Source organism: Ursus maritimus, unplaced genomic scaffold (assembly GCF_017311325.1).
Source record: "Ursus maritimus isolate PB19 unplaced genomic scaffold, ASM1731132v1 scaffold_20, whole genome shotgun sequence".
Taxonomy (NCBI): domain Eukaryota; kingdom Metazoa; phylum Chordata; class Mammalia; order Carnivora; family Ursidae; genus Ursus; species Ursus maritimus.
In genome coordinates this window covers 55,126,575-55,148,159 of record NW_024424453.1, presented here as the reverse complement: position 1 = coordinate 55,148,159, position 21,585 = coordinate 55,126,575, and the positions used below count along the sequence as shown (strand labels likewise).

The window sequence follows — 21,585 nt, the reverse complement described above, 5'->3', positions numbered from 1 at the left end:
AAGAAGAGTTCTAGCACTGCCACCTCCCACGACCAAGTCCTCGGGGTTAGGCAACGTAATAGCATCCCCACCGAGGTTTTGCTATCTCAGCAAATGGGGCTTTTTGAGCCATCATTCCCAAGGCCAAGCTTGGGGAAGAAGCAAGATCCCTGAGGTCCCCCTCTCGGTGCAGGGGTGGAGGCAGCAGAGCATAGGCGTCCATACCCGGGCCAGGGCAGCCTCCAAGGGTTCCAAGGAGCCAGACCTGGAGTGGAGAGCAGTAGGAAGGTCTCCCCTGCCAGCTGGAGCAGTATGAAGTAGCGAAGGTCTAGACAGCCTCACTGAACCTCCTGAGGCCACAGAGAAAGCAGGAGAAAAAGGAGTGTCTCCTGTGTTGCAAGAGAAGTGCCAAAGGATCTGATAAGCAGCCTGTGAGAGTCCTGGGTGCAAGGGCGGGTCAACTCAGCAGGTCCCTTCATGGATTGATGCTTGAGGCCCAGACGCGCTGAGGTCCACCTCAGCAGGTACTGACATCCACAGATAACGAAGACCGGAGTCCCTTTCCCAAAACTGTGACACCACACGGTACTGAGGAGAGGGGGAGTAGGTGAGACACTGAATTGACTGAGATTATGTTTTTACCTCTGGGAGAACTGGGGTCTCAAAATAGAAATGAAGTTCAGTTCTAGAAGGAAGTTTACTGTTGACACCCATGTGTATCTCGTTTAACACCTCTGGTAGGATCAGCCCTTCCTGGTGTCAGTAAATGTTTTAGAATCTTTTGTTATTTTAGTGGGTGTTATTACTTCCTCAAAAATAGGTCAGCATATTTATTTAAAAGTATTTTCTGCACTATTCTATTATATTGAGTTCATCTCAAGTGAGCTCTTACTTTGATTATTGATCTTGTTCACTGTTTGAGAATTGTATTTTTTCCCTTGGACTATGGAATCTTGATTTGCATGCTCATTTTCACTGGGAAATTTTCTGTTAGTTTGTCCTAAAGATTTGTTTCTGTCTGTCTGTTTCTCTCTCTCTCTCTGTCTCTCTGCGCTCCTTCATCCCTATATAGGAATTTTGAGGTTGCTTCTGTACAGGATGTTGTTGGTGCCCTACCCAGAACCCTTTGCCTGCTGGTGCGCCCCTCCTCTATCTGCTGTGAGCACTGATGCTCCCTTCCCCAGAGAACTACTCTGGGCTTAATTAGGAAGATGCTTCACTGACATGGGGACACAAAAGACCAGACCCGGGACACCTGGGTGGCTCAGGTGGTTAAGTGTCTGCCTTTGGCTTGGGTCGTGATCCTGGGATCGAGCCCCACATTGGGCTCCCTGCTTAGTGGGGAGTCTGCTTCTCCCTCTCCCTCTGCCCCTCCCCCCAGCTTATTCTCTCTCTCTCTCTCTCACAAATAAATAAATAAATAAAATCTTAAAAAAAAAAAAAAGACCAGACCCTTTGCCTCAAAGTGGGATTAATTCTGTGGTACAATTCATGCCTGAGAAGGCCCCATGGGGGTGAGCCCATGCAGGGATATTGTGATGGTTCATTTTATGTGTCAACTTGGCTAGGCCATGGAGCGTCCAGACAATTTGGTCAAACATGATTCTGGTGAAGGTCTGGATGAGATTAACATTTGAATCCCTAGGTTGAGAAAAGCAGATTGCCCTCCCTGGTGTGGGTGTGGCTCATCCCTTCAGTTGGAGAGCTGAATAGAACAAGGCTAATGCTCCCGTGAGTAAAAGAGGCAAAATTCCTTCAACGAGTTTGAGTGCCTTCAAACTAGGACATTGGTTGTTTTCCTGCCTTTGGACTCAAACTGAAACACTGGCTCTTCCTGGGTTTCAAGTCTATAGGCCTTCAGCCCAGAACTATACCATCGGATTTTCTGGTCTCCAGCTTGCAAACTCACCCTGCAGTTCTTGGGTCTTGTCCACCTCCATAAGCACATGAACATTCCTTAGAAAAGTCTCTAGATAGGGGCGCCTGGGTGGTGCAGTCATTAAGCGTCTGCCTTCGGCTCAGGGCGTGATCCCGGCGTTCTGGGATCGAGCCCCACATCAGGCTCCTCTGCTGGAAGCCTGCTTCTTCCTCTCCCACTCCCCCTGCTTGTGTTCCCTCTCTTCCTGGATGTCTCTGTCAGTCAAATAAATAAATAAAATCTTTTAAAAAAAAAGTCTCTAGATAGATAATGGGTGGATGGATGGATAGAGATAGATGATAGATAGATAGATGATAGATAGATAGATGACCTCCTATTGGTTCTGTTTCTCTAGAGAACCCTAATACAGAACACATCCTTGCTTACCTTCTTCCCCTTCACTACCCTACATCCTTCCTCCCTTCTCCACAGAGCAGCTTCCAGTAAATCACTTGCACTGGAACCGCTGTCCAAGCTCTACTTCTAGAGAATTCAACTCATGACTCCTTCCAGTTAGCAGGTTAGAGCTGCAGTCTACAACCAGGTCTTATACTGGTGGTTTCAATCTCCAGTGCTACAGTTGTGGGGGCGTCACAGATCTGACCCCTGAGCCCTGTGCTTGGGGCTTAGTTCAAATCTTAGCCGTGAGTCTGTGTTTATCCTCCAGCCTACAAGGCCTACAGCTGCCAACTAGCAGCTCTTCCCTCTTCTTTCAGCCCCCCGCATATCATATGGAGCAGAATTTCCCTGCAGGATCAGAACTCCCAGCAGCTACTGCCAGCTTCAGCTCCCAGGACCCAGCAGACGAGGTCTCAGCTTTTCTCACCACTTCTCTTTCATTTCCCAGTTCTGATCCTCCAAGATACTTAATCCTAGAATTTGTCTGTGATATTTTTTATTGGTGTATAATTTGCATGCTATAAAATATGCATATTGTCAAGTGTATAGTACAATACATTTTGATAAACGTATCTCCCCGGGTGACCCACACCCACTACGATATAGGAAAGCTTCATCCCCAGTTTATTGCTCTCTACTCTTCCACGGCTGATACTTCAAAGGCAACCGTTGCTGTAATTTTTTCCTCCATACATTAGTTTTGCCTGGTTTAAAGCTTCATATGTGTAGAATCCTACAATATGTATCTTTTTGTTCCAGCTTCTTTAGCTCAGCATATGTTTCTGAGGCATATCAATGTTTTAAATGACTTATTCCTTGATTTACATTACTGAGTAGCATACCGTTGCGTGAACATACCAAGCTTGTTTATCCATGCTCTTGCTAATGGACAGTTGGATTATTTCCAGTGTTTGGCTATTATGAATAAAGCTATTATATACATCCTTTCATTAAATATTTTTACTGAGATAGAACTCACATACCATAAAATTTACTCATTGAAAATGCACGATTCAGTGATATTTAGTATTTTCACGGAGTTGTGCAGTCATCACTACAATCTACATTTTGAAGCTTTTCATCACCCCCAAAAGAAACCCATACCCATCAGTGCTCACTCCCCATCTCCCTCTTCTCCTAGCCCTAGGTAACCACTGATCGACTTTTTGTCTCTATAAATTTGCCTGACCCAAGGTCATAAAGATTTATAACTATGTTTTTCTTCTAACAAATTTACAGCTTTAACTCTTATGTTTAGATCTGGGATCTATTTTAGTTTTTTGTGTATGGAGTCGGTAGTGGTCCAATTTCATTCTTTTGCATGTGGATATCCTGTTGTTCTAACACCGGTTTTGAAAGAAACCATTCTTTCCCCCCATTGAATTATCTTGACACCCATGTCAAACAATCAATGAACCATAAACATGATGGTTTATATTTCTCGACTCTCAACTCTAATCCCTTGATCTATATGTCTATCCTTATGCTGTATCACATTGTCTTAATCACAGAAGCTTGGTAATAAATTTTGAAATCAGGAAGTGTGAGTGCTCCAACTTTATTTCCTTTCCAAGTTGTTTTAGCTCTTCTTGAATCCTCTTCATTGCTATATAAAATCAGCTTGTCAATTTCTACCCCCTCAAAAAAATTTTAAAAGCCGGCTGGGGTTGTGATAGGGATTTTACTGAATCTAAAAATCAATTTTGAAAGTACTGACATTTTTGAAAGATCTTTTAAATACCAAATCCAATCAGTGAGCACAGAATGTCCTTGTATCAATTTAGGACTTCTCTAGTTTTTCAATACATGTGTCTTGCACTTTTTTTTGTTAAATTTATGTATGTTCTTGTACGTGGAATTGTTTTCTGATTTCACGTTTGATTATTCATCGTCAATATGCAGAAATGGAATTGATATTTGTGTATTGATGCTGTTTCCTATAATCTCTGAACTTACCTGTTCTAATACTTTTTTACAGATTCCTTAGATTATGTCATTTTATAGATATAGTTTTATTTCTTCCTTTCCAATCTGGATGCATTTTATTTCTTTTTCTTTATTTCTATTTCTTTTTCCCTACCAAGAACCTCCCATGCAATATGAATGGAAGGGGCAAGAGCAGACGTACTTGCCTTGTTCCTGATCTTATGAAGGGAAAGGCACTCAGTGTTTCACCATTAAGTATGATGTTATGAACATTCTTGAAAAAGTCTTTTTATAGACTGAGGTCTTCATTTCACCTGAGTAAATACCTGGGTCTAGAATCCCTGGATCACAGAGTAGGTATACATTCAACTTTACAAAGAACTGTCAATCTATTTTCCCAAAGTGGCTTTTGTACAGAACAATCTTTTAAATTTAATACCTGTTATCTGTCATCTCAGTAAGTTTCAGAAGACAGGAAGACCCCCAAACCGTGAACTTTTGCTGCACCTTGATTGGAAGTCTTCCCTGTGATTAACTCAGCTTAAGCTCACTCTTCGCCCACTGTACAAACCCTCTCGAACTCCTCCTCAGTTATTCCCTCAAGAGGAGCCCAGCCGGACCACAAAATGCATCACCTGAACCACGGCTCACTTTGTTTACATGTGATGTTTTCATGGTGATGTCATCTGAGTTATGAGCAATCCCTGTGACCACGGCAACCGTGGAGAGGAGGCCGTACAGTGCAGGATGATGGGGGTGTCTTCCCGCCTGGCTGAGCTCCGGTTCCAGTCCCGTTTATCTCCTGTGTGATCAAACCAAAGCAAACAGTCGGCAGGCTCCTACTGCTATTTGGCGCACATCTCACCCCATGAACTCGGCGGCCCGTCCCCGCACTGACGTCAGCATCTTCTTCACGCACCGACATCTGTGTAGGCGGCGTGTTGTCAGCATGGGCATCCACCTGCTCACCTCACCTGTGAGCCCCCTTTTTTGGACTATCTTTCTGTGGTTCATTAGTCAGCTTTCCATAATCACGAAGATCCCTTTTTTTCTTCTTTTCTAAAATGGAAATATTTCTATTGTTTTGGCAGATTATGAAAGTAATCCATGTGTGTTTAAAGAAATAAAGAAGCCTGGAAAATATAAAGTATAATTCTTCCTTCTACGAAATAGCTAACATCAGTAATAGTTTGATAAATCTGGAAAAAAAATTTTTAATAACTAACATTTTGGGGGTTAAGTTTGAGGTTTATCCTTCCATGTTTTTAAAAGGTTGTTAGTGGGGCACCTGGGTGGCACAGCGGTTAAGCATCTGCCTTCGGCTCAGGGCGTGATCCCGGCATTGTGGGATCGAGCCCCACATCAGGCTCCTCCGCTAGGAGCCTGCTTCTTCCTCTCCCACTCCCCCTGCTTGTGTTCCCTCTCTCGCTGGCTTTATCTCTGTCAAATAAATAAATAAAATCTTTTAAAAAATAAAAAAATAAAAATAAATAAAATAAAAGGTTGTTAGTAGTGCTCCTAGAGAGTCCAGTGCCACCATGTCCCCAATCCCCCCCCCATTCATGGCCGAGGACCTCTCCATGGCCACGTCCCACCCAGTCTGATTTCTACTGCCCTGTCAGAAGGTGCTCAAAGCACCTACGAGGACCCAGCCTGACTGCAATGAGAGAAAGCAGAATACATTGTCCCCTCTGTTGTGGAAGTGTGACTAGAAGAGAGAAAGAGCACGTCCTGAACGGGCCTCAGACCTTGAAATTATCGTGAGAAAGTTTTCTGGTAGCTGCAGATGCTGTGCAAAACAGATTAAATTCTACCACATGAGACATCATTACAAATCTTGTAAGAAGTATCGAGATGATTATAGTGTTTCCTCTATCATTCCAAAATTTCAGATCTCTCAAGATTCATAGGAGTGAAAGATCTACATCTGATAACACAAAAACACAAGAGAATACAACTTCTTCTTCTTCTCCTTCTTCTTCTTCCTCTTCTTTTAAGTAGGCTCCATGCCCAACATGGGCATTGGGCTCATGACTCCTGAGATCAAGAGTCGCATGCTCAAATGACTGAGTCAGCCAGGCACCCCTAATAATTTTTTTTTTAAGCAGGCTTTGCAGGGAAGACAGGGTTTGAACTCACGACCCTGAGATCAAACCTGAGCCAAGATCAAGAGTCCAACGCTTAACCGACTGAGCCATCCAGGTGCCCCAAGAATACAAGTTCTTCTGGGCATCCCCTTTAAGTGTCTCTTGTGACAGGAATCACACTTTTCCAGACAGCATTTACTGGATCATTGTAACTGTAATTGCTAGTCCAGATAGTTCCTGTGATGGGTCCTGTTTGTGTGTCTCTTCCTTGGGGAGATCCTAGCCAAATTACTAAAGATTTCATTGGTTGGGGTGCCCAGGTGGCTCAGTTGGTTAAGCATCTGACTCCTGATTTAGGCTCAGGTCATGATCTCAGGGTCCTGGATCGAGACCCACCTCGGGCTGTGCGCTCACCAAGCCATCTCCTTGTCCCTCTCCCTCTCCTCTCCCCGCTGCTCATGAGCACTCTCTCTCTCTCAAATAAATAAATGGATAAAAACTTTTAAAAATTTTTTGGTAAAAATTTCATTCGTCATCTAAATCCAAGGCATCAGTTGGATTATGGAGAATTTGTGACTGCTCAGCTAGAGGAGGCAGCCGATATCAAACTTTTCAAGTAAACATCTGAAGGCTATAGACGTCTCAGGGTCTTTGTACCTACAAGTACTGTCTTTAAGAGGAAAACCACATGAAGTCACCATTTCAGTAACACAATGTGTCTATTAATAAAAGTAATGCAGTCTGAAAAAATCAAAATGTTACTACATCGTGGACATTTCTGCATGATAGTAGGTATCTAGCTGGAAAGTGTTCTTTTTAATAGCATCACATTCCATAGTATGGATACACAGTAATGAAATAAGTTTTTATTATCAAATATTTCAACCACACAGAATAGTCCTGAGAATAATGGCATAAACATGCATGTGCCACTTAGTTATTAGAGAAAAAGTTCAATTGCATATAAATATTTCCCCCAGTTTGTTGTTTGTCTTCTGATTTCTCTTTTGGTGATGTTTGTGTTATGCATATTTTTATATTCACATGGTTGAATTTATTAGTTTTTTTCTTTAAGGCTTCTGAATTTGAGAAAGGCCTTGCCCATGCCAAAATTATGAAAGAATTCTCCTGTTTTTCCTATTAGAACTTCTGTTGTTCCGGGGCGCCTGGGTGGCTCAGTCATTAAGCATCTGCCTTTGGCCCAGGGCCTGATCCCAGGGTCCTGGGATCGAGCCCCCCATCGGGCTCCCTGCTCCACTGGGAGCCTGCTTCTTCCTCTCCCACTCCCCCTGCTTGTGTTCCCTCTCTCGCTGGTTGTCCCTCTGTCAAATAAATAAATAAATAAATCTTAAAAAAAAAAAAAAGAACTTCTGTTATTCCAACCTTTACAATTAAATATCTTTTTGAGGTTTAACCATGTATGGTGTGATGTAAGAATCAAGCTTAATTTTTTCCTCAGATGACAGTCCAGTTGGCTCACTTCTTAAGAAATTAATGTATCCCCTGCTTGATTTAAAATGCCATCTTCAATATATGCTAAACTCCCATGTATGTTTTTATCTAATACTAGATTTCCCATTCTGTTCCACTCCATTTTCTGGTGCATTGCCATACTATTTTAATTAACTAATTAATTTAATATGCATAGTAATTTATAATATAGACATCCCTATTGCTCTTGTTTTCAGAGTGTTCATTTTTTGTTCATTTTCACAGGAGCTTTTAAAGAGAACCATTGATGTGTCTTGAAGAATAACATTGGATTTAATTAACTTAGGAAGATCTGACGTTTTTATAACGTTGAGTCTTCTTGCAAAAGAGCATCGAGGCCTTTTCATCTAGATCATTTTGGTGTTCAGCAATAGTGTTTTAAAGTGGGGGTTTTTCATATATTTATACCCATTTTCTATATATTTCAGGTATATAATATGTATCTTAATTAGGATTTTTTTCTATTCTCTTTCAAAATGCAAGTCTGTTTTTCCATCACCTCTTCTAACTAGTGGTTATTTGTAAATATAAATATAATTGAGTTTTATGTATTAGCACTTTCCCCTATTAACTCACTTAATTATCTTGTTATTCATAATAGTTTTTGCCAGTGAGTCCCTGGAGTTTTCCAGTTATTCAATACTATCATCACAACTACAGATGCTTTGTCTTTTCTTTTCCAATTCAAAAATAATTTATATGTTAGAACTGTTTTAAGTTTATGAAAAATCATGCAGAAAGCACAAGGAGTTCCCATACACCCCACATGCAATTTCCCCTCATGGTGTATTATATTTAATGAGCCAATATTGATACAATATTATTAACTAATTCCCCTACTTTATTCAGATTTCCTTAGTTTTTGGCTAATGTCCTTTTCCGTTCCAGAACTAATTGGTTTAGTTGTCTTCTCTTTTTAGGCTCCTCTTGGCTCTGACAATTTCTTCGACTTGACATTCAGTTTTGAAAGGTACTGGTCAGGTATTTTGTCAAATTTCCCCCTCTCCCACTTTTTATACCACTGATTTCTTCCTCTTATAGCATGGAGGTAGCATATTCAGTGTGATGTTTTGTAGAAGTGATGGCAGGTTTTCTTTTCTTCTGCTTTTAGCTGGAATACCTCTGGAGTGGCCCAGGAAGCATTTGGAGCTGATCATGGTAATAAAATATGATATTCCTACACTTCTATCCTATCCTGATGACAGTCGATATTATTTTTCTTAGTGACTAGCTTTGAATTGTTAAGCATGTTTGTGTCAGCGGCTCCTGCTACTCGTGGTGCGTCCCTCCCTCAGGAAACATGTGTTTGCAGGCTGTCTGAAGTCTATGCTGCTGCCCCTCGGACTGTCCTTCTCTTCACATTCTCCCCCATAGTTCTTGCCTGAGAGTGGCTGCTTTTAGTAGTCTTTACATATATTTTGAAGTCTGAAAATCTCTCTCCAAGTGTGACTGAAAATGGAGTTTGTGGGGTACCTGGCTGGCTCAGTCGGTAGAACATGTGACTTTTGATCTCAGGGTCATGAGTTCGAGCCCCACACTGGGTGTGTAGCCTACTTAAAAAGAATATTAAAAAATGAAGTTTGTGGGCTTTTTAATTCATTCTTCTTGCTGTTATTTTACAGGTCCTGGAGAAGGTGAAAATGCAGACTTCTGCAACTGTGCTCATAGCAAAAGTCTTAATGAAGTAATTTTTGACCCAAAGAACACCCACTGATTTCTGGAACTAGGAGGCAATTCAATCAATCTTTGAACTCTGTCACACAAAGTTTTATTAGAAACATAGTGGGGATTTTGGAGAGAGGACTGCTGAACTTTGGGTAGTGAAATAGAAACTTGAATTGCCAGTATAGAGGACTTAATTAAGAGATAAGGAAATTCACTCATTCACTAGAAAATAATTGAACAACTGCTTTGTGCTAGGCATTTTGCTAGGCAGTTAGGTGGTGGTTACTGTTGGAGTTAGTCTAATTCATGATTAGAATATTATTTCCCCTGAACCTCAGTTTTTTGGGGTAAACCCAACCTTATCTACTTTACAATGAAGCTGAATTGAGTTTCAGTATACGAAAGCACTTAGTGGATTTCTGCTTTTCTGAAAGGGGAATTTGGAGCCATTATAAGCTTTTAAGGAGTGTTATGACCACAAAAATGGGTGGAGCCCAAGAATGGGTTCATTTGAGCCCAGGAAGTCACTGACCAGTACAGAATGTAGGATGTCAGGCGGCTATAGCACAACCAAAGGTAGAGATGGCCCGTGACCGTAACAGTAGTGGAAAGGGATATGCCTCTGGGAGTGAGGTAGGTAAATTATGGGATCAAAGGTGCAATTGACAAATGGAAGCATAGGAACCAAGAGTCAGATGGGTTGATGGCCAGGGGGCAATGAACGAAGGACATCCCCAGGGCAGAGATTATGCCTTCTGATTTCCCCACACCTGGGGGTCAATTTCCATGTGTATTAGGGGCTCATTTGCCCCTACGTGATCCTGAAGTCCTAGTCCTTCTTTTAGACTGGGGTTCCTGCAAACAGCCTTTGGGACTCTGAGATTAGCATACAGCAGATTTAATGGGGAGTCCTCTTGGGAACAACACCTATGGGGGCGTGAAGGAAGCAAGACTGGACAATAGGAAAAACTGCACTGCCGTGTAGCTGCAACGGAGGCCCCAGCTAAGCGTTCGGGGAGCTCAGAATTGGAAGGGCTTGTCAGAATTGTCCCAAACTAAGGCAAGAGGGCAAGCGTTTATTTTGCTGCTGTTTCCCACCCCCCATATATTCTCTTTAACTACCCAAACTAACCACTCCCTAGTCCCTGCTCACACAGTATGCTCTTAACACCACCCGCCTTTCCATCAGCCTCTGTCCTTCCTCCCTTTCGTTCATCAAAACCATGGTTAATTGCATGACAAAATTGGATATTGAATCCATTTCTCCTTCCTGGAAAGTCCCAGAGCATTGTGTTTGTTACTCTGTTCGCGTTAGAGTTGATCTTGTGTTTGTGTTTTCCCTTGATCAGATTCTAAATTCCACAGGCTTCCTTCTTTATCCTGTTGGTCTCCCCATAACCCAGCATCCGGCTTAGCACAAAATAGACATTCAACCATTTGGAGTTAATTGCATCCGATGTTCCAAACTGTGAAGAGAGTTTCTCAAGGAAAATCTCCCAACGGTCTGAAGACCGTTTGCCAACACCCTGTAGTTTTTCTTCTCACAGGAGGATGGCGTGTATTACAGCGGGGCAGACACGGACAGGGCGATCGCCCAGCGTTCTCGTTGACGTGAACTTCACACGCCGTAAACAATCATTTAAGAATGTGCAATCCAGCGGCCCCTAGCACACTCACAGTTGCACAACCGCCACGGCTGGGGTTCCTACACACACCGCACCCAGCCGGCCTTGCCCAGAGCTGGGCGCCTCGCCACAAGGAAGGCACGGGTCCAGAGTCGGAGAGCCTGTGGTTAAACTCACGTTTGTGGTGCTACCTTTGTGTAGAAAAGGCGCTGCCTTGTTTTTCGTGTTTCTGCAGCTGACGGGGAAGAAACTTTGTCAGTGTTGTGAGACTGTAGTGTTTGAGTGTCACTGGAGTTTCCGAATTCCCCATCCTGAGGGAATCCGCCCCAGTTTGGGACAAGGGAAGGCCTGAGGGACTTGAGGTGACGGATGACCCCCCTCAGGAGGAGGGATGGCAGCCTGCACCCAACCTGTTCACCACTGTGCGCGCGGAGGGCGCGGAGGCACCAAGCGACAGTGAAACCCCCGCTTCCGGTCGGCCTGCTTCCGGTCAGCCTGCTTCCGGGCGCTAAAGTTTCCCTCCAGCGGTGATTAACTGAGTCTCATTACAGGCTCTACCAGGGGGTAGCCGTCTTTCTTTCCATCCCCCTGGAATGTTCCGCTTTGCAGTTGAGAGGAAACGGAGGTCCAAGTAATGTGCTCGGGCTCGCTCAGGAGTGCGGAGCTAGGTTTGCAGGCCTGGCGGCGTGCCCAGCGGAGGGAGGTTTTCTAGGAAGCCGCCCCCGGGCCGCCGCTGCACCCCGCGCCGCCCTTCCCACCCCACGTGGCCGCCTCGGCAGGGAGCCCTCGGCCCGCTGCCACCCCGTCGCCACATCCACGTCAGCTCGGATCACCAGCCCCATCATGAAGCCGAGCACGGAGCACCTGGGTGGCTCAGTCGGTTAAGCGTTTATCGTGCGCTCGGGTGGTGATCCTGGGGTCCTGGGATCGATCCCCGTGACCTGTTCAGCGGGGAGTCTGCTTCTCCATCTCCCTCTGCTCGTGTTCTCTCAAATACATAAATAAAATAAAACCAAATACAAGCAGAATTAGGAAAAAAGGCTCTGTGAGACTATATACAAGTTTATTTTTGTCTAAAAGGCAACACCAACTTACCCTTTTAAAATCACTTTTCTGAAAATCAACTTTCTGGAAATCCATCCTTTCTAAATGTAGAGCATGTAATAACGTGTAAACTTACAGAAGCATTTGAAACAGATAACTCAGTTAATAGTTTGCAAGACAGGTTTTTTTGGGGGGAAGGGATTACCCCCGACTTGATTAAAGTCTTTACTTAATTCTGATTAATTAAGGCTGTAACAACACAGATTTATTTTAATGGTGTCAAACAATTATATGATTAAAATGACTTGTAAGAAATGACGGACTGAAATTTTGAGTCATCCAATAGTTAAAAGGGAGGCCGATATTTTAAAAGAGAGGATGACATTTTTCACAACTTCATAAATTTTGACGGCCCTGTTTATGCCACATCAGTGATAACCTTTAGTTGATTATTCTCGCCTTGCTTGATGGAAGGCACAAACTTATTAAGGAAGCATTGTCATACTTTATTAGCCCTTGTTATTTGTAGTTTTGAAGGGTCTGCTTGTACACAAGAGACCCTAAATAAATGTATCTGCATCTACATATTATTTGTGAAATTTGAATATTCATCTGTTATAATTAAAACAAAACATGCTCACAAGCATATGAAAGTGTGTTTGAATTTCCACAAACGTGTTTGGATTTTTTAATGCCTCGTATTTCATGTTTGGAAATCAGACCATGCTAATGCCTTCACATCGTTACACTTGTAATCAGCATCAAAAGTTTGGCTTCCATTAACAAATCATCCTTTAAAATAAAAGACCCAAGATCCAGGTTCATTACTTCACCATTTGTTTCTGTGTGCACCTGGCTTCCAGGAATATACCATGCTTCGGATATATTATTAGGAAAACTCTAGGACAGCATGTCAGAATTTTCTATATTGTTCCACAAAAGCTAGAAGTTCATTAAAGGGCCCATTTTTCACAGCAAGCAGCAAGGAGTAGCAACTGATTCCATCAGTCAATGCTCCACAGTCCTGCCTGGAGAACGCCATCAGCTCAGGTTAGAAGGGAATAAAGGGTCCTTCCCTTACAGTATTATGTGTAGCCTCACTGAAATGCTGCTTTGACTTCTCCTTCGCTTGACTCATCCCTGCAGGCAAGCCTGGGGAGAGGAGGGCTGCCACAGCCCTGTTGAACTCTTGCTGCACTGAACTCACACGTGGCAAGAGGAAAAGCTGACTTTGGAGTGAGAAGCCCATGCCCTGCTGTGGATGTTAAGTCTTCTTCCTGCCACTTGCTCAGGAACTCTTACTATAATACAAGTTTAAGCTCTTAACATGGGAAGCTCAGCTCCATCTTTTGCCTCTTCACTTTTCACAGAGCGTCATGGAGATCGTGATCCCCGGTGGACTGCGTGTAGGACGAGCTGGGAGTGTCGGGGGAGTAGAGTTGGAGGAGCCTACAGTATTGGCAGGGCATGAAAGGCCCCCTGCAGGTTTTGAAGAGCTGCACAATGTACTTGCGGAATTTCTCCCCTAGGAAGAAGTAGATGACCGGATTGAGGCAGCAGTGAACGAAAGCCAGGGTCTCCGTGGCCTGAATGGCGTAGTCCAGGTGCCTCTCAAAGGTGCAGTCCTGAAGGACTTCCAGTTCCACCAGCATCTCCAGGAAGAGCACCACATTGTAAGGTGCCCAGAACCCCAGGAAGAGGGCCACCACAGCAAAGACCATCCTCACTGCCTTGCTCTTCTTCTCGTTTTTGCAGTGCTGCAGTGTCCTGATGATCATGGAGTAGCAGAACAGCATGGTGCCCAAGGGAACCACCAGTCCGAGAATGTTGATCTCCAGGGAGCTCAGCACCTTCCACCGCGTGGAGTTGAGAGAGTACTTGGTTTTGCAGTAGGTGTGGTTGCGCTCGGTGTAACAGGTGCTAAATAAAAGGCCGGGAAGGGAGGCCAGTACAGCCACGGACCATGTGGCCAAGCTGGTGATGACCCCATAAGTCAGGGTCCTCGCTCTCAAGGAAAACACCGCGTGCACAATCGCCAGGTATCTGTCGATGCTCATGAGCATGATGAAGAAGATGCCACTGTAAAAGCCCACCAAGTACATCCAGGAAATAAGCTTGCAGAGCCCTAGTCCAAAAACCCACTGGTCTGCAGCGTAGTAGCCCCAGAAAGGGAGGGAGAACACGAAGAGCAGGTCCGAGATGGCAAGGTTCAGCAGGTACACGTCGGTCATGGACTTGAGCCTCTTGTACTTGAACAGGACCACAACCACCACAGAGTTTCCAAGGAGACCAAACAGAAAGACCAGGGAGTAGAGAGGGGGCAGGAAGAGCTCCCCAAATGCCTTGATGCCTTCTTTGGTGCAAGGCTTGGGGATGTTTTCGTAGAGATAGTAATTGCTATAGATGCTTTCATCCAGGGTGGTGTCTGCTATATCTGTGGGGTTCATTTTCAGATCTAATAGCTCCTCAACTCAGGTCTGACCCCAACCAGAAGCTAATGAGGGGAAGAGCAAATAAGATTTCTGTAAGAACAAAACCAAATCGAAATGGTGTTGAATACAGAGCATAGCTGCTTAATATTTTGCCCCAGATCATCACACACCCTTCCCAACCTTCCCAAGTTGAAGGGCTCCATTCCCCACAGGGCAGTGCGGCCAAATGGAAGAACCCCGCCCCTGGGAGTTAGCAGATTCCAAGTTCCAGCTCTGCCCCTCTCCTGTCCCTCTGAGGGGAGCTTCTGTTCTCATTTGTAAGTGGGGACAGTAAAGCCTCCTTCTCGAGGAGGCGTTTTCAAGGATGCATTTCTAAACAATAGTCTGGGGTTACTGAATCATTTGCAGGCCAGTTGAGATTCCCAAAAGTCCTACACCCAAAGCTGCCTTTGTGATATAAAAGCAAACAAACAAACAAAAAGATGCAAAATCTATGCATGTTTCCACCTTCATATTGTAACTCCCAAAATTCAGTAATTGCTTAGATAATCATTGGGCTAGAAGGTTGGTCACTTGCCTTTATATAAAAATTCTGATTTCTCCTGCGAGATTGACACATAGATTTCAAAGCACGGTCCCTGGTATTGTGCATTTAATCCTACTCACAGGGTCCTGTCCCCCACCACCCTCCCAACAAAAGCTGGGTGCTCTAAGCCAAGCAAGCATACCGAACCGTGGTGTAGATGACTCATAAAAGATTCAGAGAAGTTAAATGAGGCCACACGGCTATATGCAGAACTTTTTCTTTGGGCCCCAAGTCCCGGTAGGGGCTTGTGGGGGGGTAGGGGACTCTGATTTCTGTGTTTGCTAGTTTCTGTGGCACAAATACTGCCACCACGGCAAAACTCCAGCTGCCAACCGCCTCACAAATTTCTGAATCTTGGCAGTCTTGAGCTGGTGCAAGTTGTCTCTGGCACACACTGCCAAGTCCCGTGTTCATTCTAGAACACCATCTTGGATGGGACCATGCCAGGCCTGGTGGCCCGCTGCTTCTGTGCCGGTCTGACACTAATGCAGCAGATGTGTTCTCAAGGCCCTTCTGAAGGTGACGGAACTCAGAAAATTTCACAGTACTCAGATGGTAACTGGACGGAACTTTTTGGTCTTTTCATCGAAACTGTATGCAAATATCAGTCCTGTGCACTGGATCCCATCACAGTGGGAATTAGCCTGACAGATCTCAAAAAGGCACAGCACGGCCAGAAACGAAATCCCTCTACCTCCCCAACCACCCTCATTTCCTATCTAAATTGGCAGGTGAGGAGGTTAAAACCTCTCAAAGTTACACCCATGTTCACCTGTGAATCAGAGCAATTCAGGGACGAAGGCATTCTGATTCCAGGCTACCTTCCCTCGCCTCCTTCTTAATGGCAGCCTGTGTCCCCTATCACAGCATTGCTAAGTAATTCGCACGGCTCCCTACCTGCCGCCCTCACCACCACATGCCCCAGACACTTGAACTACAGACTACGTTTGGTTTCTCAAGAGACAGATTTGGGTTTCCTCCTGCAAACAGATGCTGAGGACCTGGGGCATCGCAGGGTCCCTGAAACTATGTTGTAAAATGAGTATCAATTCTAGTTAAATAACAATCCTAGTCTCTCTCCACCATTTTGCCAGTGAAAGTTTAAGCAATAGAGGAAGCTGAGGAGTTAGGAAATTATCAGGAGAACAAAAAAAGTAAACACAGCCGGTAAATGGTGGGAATTATTCCATCAGCCTTATTTGCTTTCTTGACCTGGGAGTCTTGATAGAAGCAGGAAAATGTGTATGTTTGATAAAAATTCTCTGTGTATTCAGAGCATGTGGCCGTGGGCCAGATGTGAGCAGGGAGATAGCCCTGCATCTGTGAAAGCCCTTCAGACGAGGGCTCGGAGGATGTGAGTAGAAGTAGATGGTGTGTGAGCCCCAAGGTAAGAACCAGCTGTGAGCCCCAGAATGCTCGAGATGCCTGAGTGTTGGGACTGGGTGAGCGGCTGGCCAGCTTACAGCGCTTCCAAAGTCCACACACCTGTCTAGTGTCCAGAAAGCAGTGTGTGGCCTGAGGCCCTGGGAATGGCCCCATCCCCACTTACCTTGCTTTTCTGACAGTGGTTCTGAGGAAGGTCCGTGAGCCAGTGCCAAGCGTGCCCGAGAAGCACAGTGCTAAGAAAGACAGGTGCCTTTGAAGGGCGCGTGGCTTCCTGTGAGCACCAGCTCTATCCCTCACCCATCTATGCTGAGTTCAAGCGGGTTTTTTTGATAGAAGTAAGAAGCAGAAAACGGGTGACTAAGTCACTCATTTCCCAAAACTGAAAGCTAGGAACGTTTGCTCTCTGCTAGATTAAAGAGGAAAACGAAGTAAGTTTTCTTTTAAAAGAGAAACTTCTTGATTTTTAAACATTTATTTGTTGGATTTTTAATTTAAAAAATTACCTTTGGCCAGCTACATGCAGTGGAAATGATCTTTCTATTCTAGATCAGCGGGCTGTTCGTTCTATCCCCGTGGAGGTTGTGCGGTGGCGGGCAACCGTGACGCACCATACCCTCCAACAAGGGGGTCTGAGGAGGTCAGAGGGGGAGGCCGGACACATGCGGGACAAAGGGTAGCCAGAGGAGAGACACAGACATGCAATGTGCGTGTCTGCAAGGGAATGGGAGGCCTTTAGTCAACCCCATTCGATAACTGGGTGTAACGTGGCCCACGACAACCTAGCTTCAAGCCCCCTTTGCAACAGGAGGACCCCTCCCCACAGCCCTCTACCTAGAAACCGTGGCCAAGTCCCTCTGGGTTTGCATGACAGTCCCAGCCACGGGGCTGACAGCAGTCCTGTCTTCTGCCGGTCATCACCTCGGCTTCTCACAGCTTCCCCGTCTCTTCCCTCTGCTGTCTACAGTTGCTTAGCTCTTCAGTTCGGCTTAAAAGAGCCACAGATGTCATTTTTCCTAAGGAATTTGCATGAAGAGGAACTAAAAAATTGAGCCAGAGCCATGTTTATCACCCTTTGTTTGTTATTACCTCTCCCAAAGAGTCTTTTCAGTTATTTTTTTCTTAATCACCTCCCCATGAAATATTAATACCACGAACAAACTCTACATCTGTTGATGATGTAGTGTCAGTGCTTGAGACATAAAAAGAGCAGGGTTTTTGCCTCCTTGAGGGCAATACTGCCTTTACTAAGAATGCAAGAGTTAGAGTGGTGGGTCCCAGGGGGTTCTTTGGCTCCAGGGCACATGGGCGATATCTGCAGACACTTTCTCAGGGGGATGGGAGGAGCTGCTTCTGGCTTCTAACGGGAAGAGGCCAGGAAAGCTGCTAAAATCCTACAAGGCAGAGGACAGCCCTCCACAACAAGAGCGCCCCTGAGCAACAGAGCTGAGGCCCAGAGACCTGAGCTGGGGCAGCCATCCCCAGCGTGTAACTGGGGAACCAGATTCACAGATACCCTGAGAAAAAGAAGTGAAGATCTGTGGTCAAATCAGTACGGGGAACTCTGGGCTTGGGTTCAGGTTAAACACCGCTCCACACTGCAGCACTCGTGGGGGCTTTCCGATGCCAATATCATCGTAAGCTCTGGAAGCCGATATAGAATAAAAAAGTCCCTAACCTACTTGACCAGTGAATCTAGGCCCGTTATACAGGGTAATTTATAGAATACACATATTTTTAGGTCCTGCCACCCTCCTTCTCTTCAACAGGGTGGCCGCATGCTTGGGGGGGGGGGCAGCCTTGCAGCAGACGCAGAAACGCAGAGCCTCATGAAGACCCTGATGGGCAGGACAACTGCCCTCGAGATCGAGCCCGGTGACACCATGGAGAATGTCAAAGCCAAAATGCAAGACAAGGAGGGCATCCTGCCTGACCAGCGGTGTCTGATTTTTGCAAGCAAATGGCTGGAGGGTGGCCATATTCTCTCAGACCACAATACCCAGAAAGAGGCCACCCTGCCCTTGGGGCTTCACCTGGGGTGGCCTCATTGAGCCTCCCCTCCCTAAGCTGGACCAGAAATACAACTGCGGCAAGATGGTCCTCCACAGCGCTCCCTGCACCCCCACTCGGTCACCTGCTGTAAGAAGTGCCGCTACACCAACAACCTGCACCCCAAGAAGAAGGTCAGATGAGGCCCCTCCATCCGCTCTTCTTTTGCCTGAAGGGTGGCCTCCTGCCCAAGCCCCAAGGCCCTGGGGCTTCAATTGTTTCCCTTTCATTGACTGGAGCAGTAAAAAACAAAACAAACAAAAAAACGCCCCAATTTTTAGAAATGTGGAGACTGAGGAAGCTTCTAGCATGGAATCCCAGGCCTTGAGGGACAAGTTAGAGAGGTGGGGGCATAGCAGGAGGCTGGGAAAGCACTGGCAAGCCCATCGGAGCACATCGCCTAAGTCCCCGTGGACATGGCCTTGGGGGAGGAGAGTTTGGTTTTAGGGTTCTAGAACATGTGACAGCCAGAGGTCCCAATGAGCATGTGTTATCATTGGTCGTTGTGGGTCTGGAGATGACCCCTTGAAAGGCAGTGAATGCTGCCTCGACTGAACCTGCCTGCATGAGAAGCGTCCCAGGTCCGAGTGCGGGGGAGCACGAGTTCTAGCGTCTGTGGTGGTTGACAGCCCTTGCTTGGAGGCTTGCTCCGTCTGGCTTTGGAGCCCAGTGCCACCACTTCATAGCTACGGAAACCTCAGTCTTCTCATCTGTAAAAGGGATGACACTGCACGAGGACTGTTGAGAGGACTGGCGAGCTGATGTTGGTAAAGCATTTGGCATGGTGCCTGATACAATAGCACTATGGTGAAAATCAGTAGCAAAGATAAAATGCACGGTAATAGCTTTCTCTCATGAAATAGCTGAGCTTGGCACGTGGCCCAGGGCCACAGCTAGGAATCCAAGAGATATTTGGATGCAGACTCAGTAGGCCACATTGCATTTCTGAGTTAGTGTTAAGGTGAAGAGCGTGTTTCAGGTTTTCAAGTTGCAATGGTTATTGCCCTGGAGAAAGTCAGTCTTCAGGTTTGCAAAGTCATAACGTTAACTGTCCTGGAGAAACACTAAATAGGTTTTCCCTCCAGTAGGGGTTTCACAACTAAACAATACTCCCACCCTGCCCCCCAAAAGATCACATTTTTAGTAATGTCTATTTCATAGATGGGGAAATAGCTATGAACCTAGAGAGGGCACAGGGAATGCTCAAGGCAGCACAGCCAGAGACGCAGTCAGGGCTAACACGTACACTCTTGACACTTTCATACACACCATCTTCCACTGCGCTGAGTAAAAAACTCAAACCTGACTAGAGAGGAGCAGACCGGCAAAATACACTCAGGACAAACCCTCCCCAAGGCAAGCTGGTGTGCCGCACCGCACAGGCTGCCAACAGGAAGGAAAGCAATAAGATAAGACTACAGCGCCCTCTGGTGTACCAAACCTTATAGCAACACCAAAACCGTTAAAGTCAACTCCTCAGGCTACGCATACCACACCAACCCATAGGAATCAGTATATTTGACACTGGAAGCTACTTCCAAGGCCTTCAGGGGCAGCTCCATGGGACTCAGCTGCAGAGCAGTGGTAGTAAAGCATCAAAGATTTTGGGGCGTCTGGGTGGCTCAGTTAAGCATGACTTTGGCTCAGGTCGTGATCTCGGGGTCCTGGGACAGAGCCTCATGTTGGGGCTCCCTGCTCAGCGGGGAGTCTGCTTCTCCCTCTTCCTCTCCCTCTGCCCCTCCCTCCCACCCCACTCGTGTGTGCTCTCTCTCTCTCAGATAAATAAAATCTTTTTTAAAAAAAACAACAAAGAGGCGCCTGGGTGGCTCAGTTGTTAAGCATCTGCCTTTGGCTCAGGTCATGATCCCAGCGTCCTGGGATCCAGCCCCACATCAGGCTCCCTGCTCAGTGGGAAGTGTGCTTCCCCCTCTCCCAGTCCCCCTGCTTGTGTTCCCTCTCTCGCTGCCTCTCTCTCTGTCAAATAAATAATTAAAATCTTTAAAAATAATTTAAAAAAATAAAAAATAAATAAAAAAGCAACAAAGATCTGGAATCAGACCTGTTACTTGCGTTTAAAAGGAGAGAAGGCTGCCCGGCAGGGACACACAGGGCATCTTACCCTGGGACAGAGTAGCAGCAAGCTGGGACTATAGGGGCAGCTTATGTTTGACAAGCAGGGTGAGGTTAGTTAGTTTTCATGGGTTCTCTGTTGATTGGCTAATTTGGATAATTTGAGGTCTTGGGGCAGAGGGACTGTCCCTAGCTCTCTGGTGTCTGGTCCCAGAGTGATTAGGGCTGGTGGACAGTAGCCCCAGAGCAGAGGGGCTGATAAGGAAGTGACTGCTCAAAAAGGGGAACTGATCGGCCGCTAACCAGGGCCTCAAAACTGGATCAAGAAAGCACTTAAATAAATAACCCATTTTACAGGGGAGGTTTGAATACACAGACAAAACTTTGGTAAGAAACTAGAAAATTGCAAACAATTAAATTACAAATTGATTTTTTAAGGAGAAAACTAAAACTCTCTGCACATTTGAAAATTAAAAGAACACATTTTCATGTAACCTGGACGTCAAAGGAAATATCATAATGGAAAATAGAAAACACTTGTAACTGAATAACAATAAAATATCACTTATCCAAAGTTGTGGTAGGCAGCTGAAGTGGTCCTGAGGGGATAATTTAGCCCTTAAATGTTTATATCAGAAGAGAAGAAAGGATGAAAATTAATGAGAACTGTTTAACTAGAAAAAGAAACAGTAGAAAAAGGAATGGTAGAATAAACTCAAAAATGGTATGAGGAAATAAACAATAAATGTAAGCAGAAATTAAACAAAACTTGAAAGTAAGATAGAACCATTATAGTATCTGAAAACACTAACAAAATTGATAAACCTCTTGGAAGGTAAGTAAAGGAAAAAAGGAAACAATCTTGGAACACAAAAGGAGATATAAACACAAAGTAGAGATTAGAAGGATAAGAAACAGGAGCACGTGGGTG

The 21,585-nt window shown here is 45.2% G+C and overlaps 1 protein-coding gene and 2 pseudogenes across 2 annotated transcripts; 2 read left to right on the top strand and 1 right to left on the bottom strand.

Moving 5' to 3' along the window:
• Positions 1 to 5,784: 5,784 nt before the first annotated feature.
• On the top strand, positions 5,785 to 6,937 carry LOC103682266 (annotated as a pseudogene).
• A 5,199-nt stretch (positions 6,938 to 12,136) lies between these two features.
• Positions 12,137 to 16,838, bottom strand: CCR4 (C-C motif chemokine receptor 4). Of its 2 annotated transcripts, none has more exons than XM_008710498.2 (2): positions 16,702 to 16,838; positions 12,137 to 14,628 (listed from the first exon to the last, which is right to left on the bottom strand). In XM_008710498.2, exon 2 carries the CDS (start codon positions 14,579 to 14,581, stop codon positions 13,499 to 13,501), a length of 1,083 nt encoding a protein of 360 aa, XP_008708720.2. In that variant the 5' UTR covers positions 14,582 to 14,628; positions 16,702 to 16,838; the 3' UTR covers positions 12,137 to 13,498. The 2 variants fall into 2 exon arrangements, with proteins under 2 accessions (XP_008708720.2, XP_040492928.1); XM_040636994.1 differs by having other exon boundaries at positions 12,137 to 14,656; positions 16,702 to 16,816.
• On the top strand, positions 16,574 to 18,727 carry LOC103680994 (annotated as a pseudogene).
• The last annotated feature ends 2,858 nt before the right edge of the window (positions 18,728 to 21,585 follow it).

What these genes read in the sequence shown, in the direction of transcription:
- CCR4 (XM_008710498.2), bottom strand. Translation starts at nt 14,581, where the DNA reads ATGAACCCCACAGATATAGCAGACACCACCCTGGATGAAAGCATCTAT.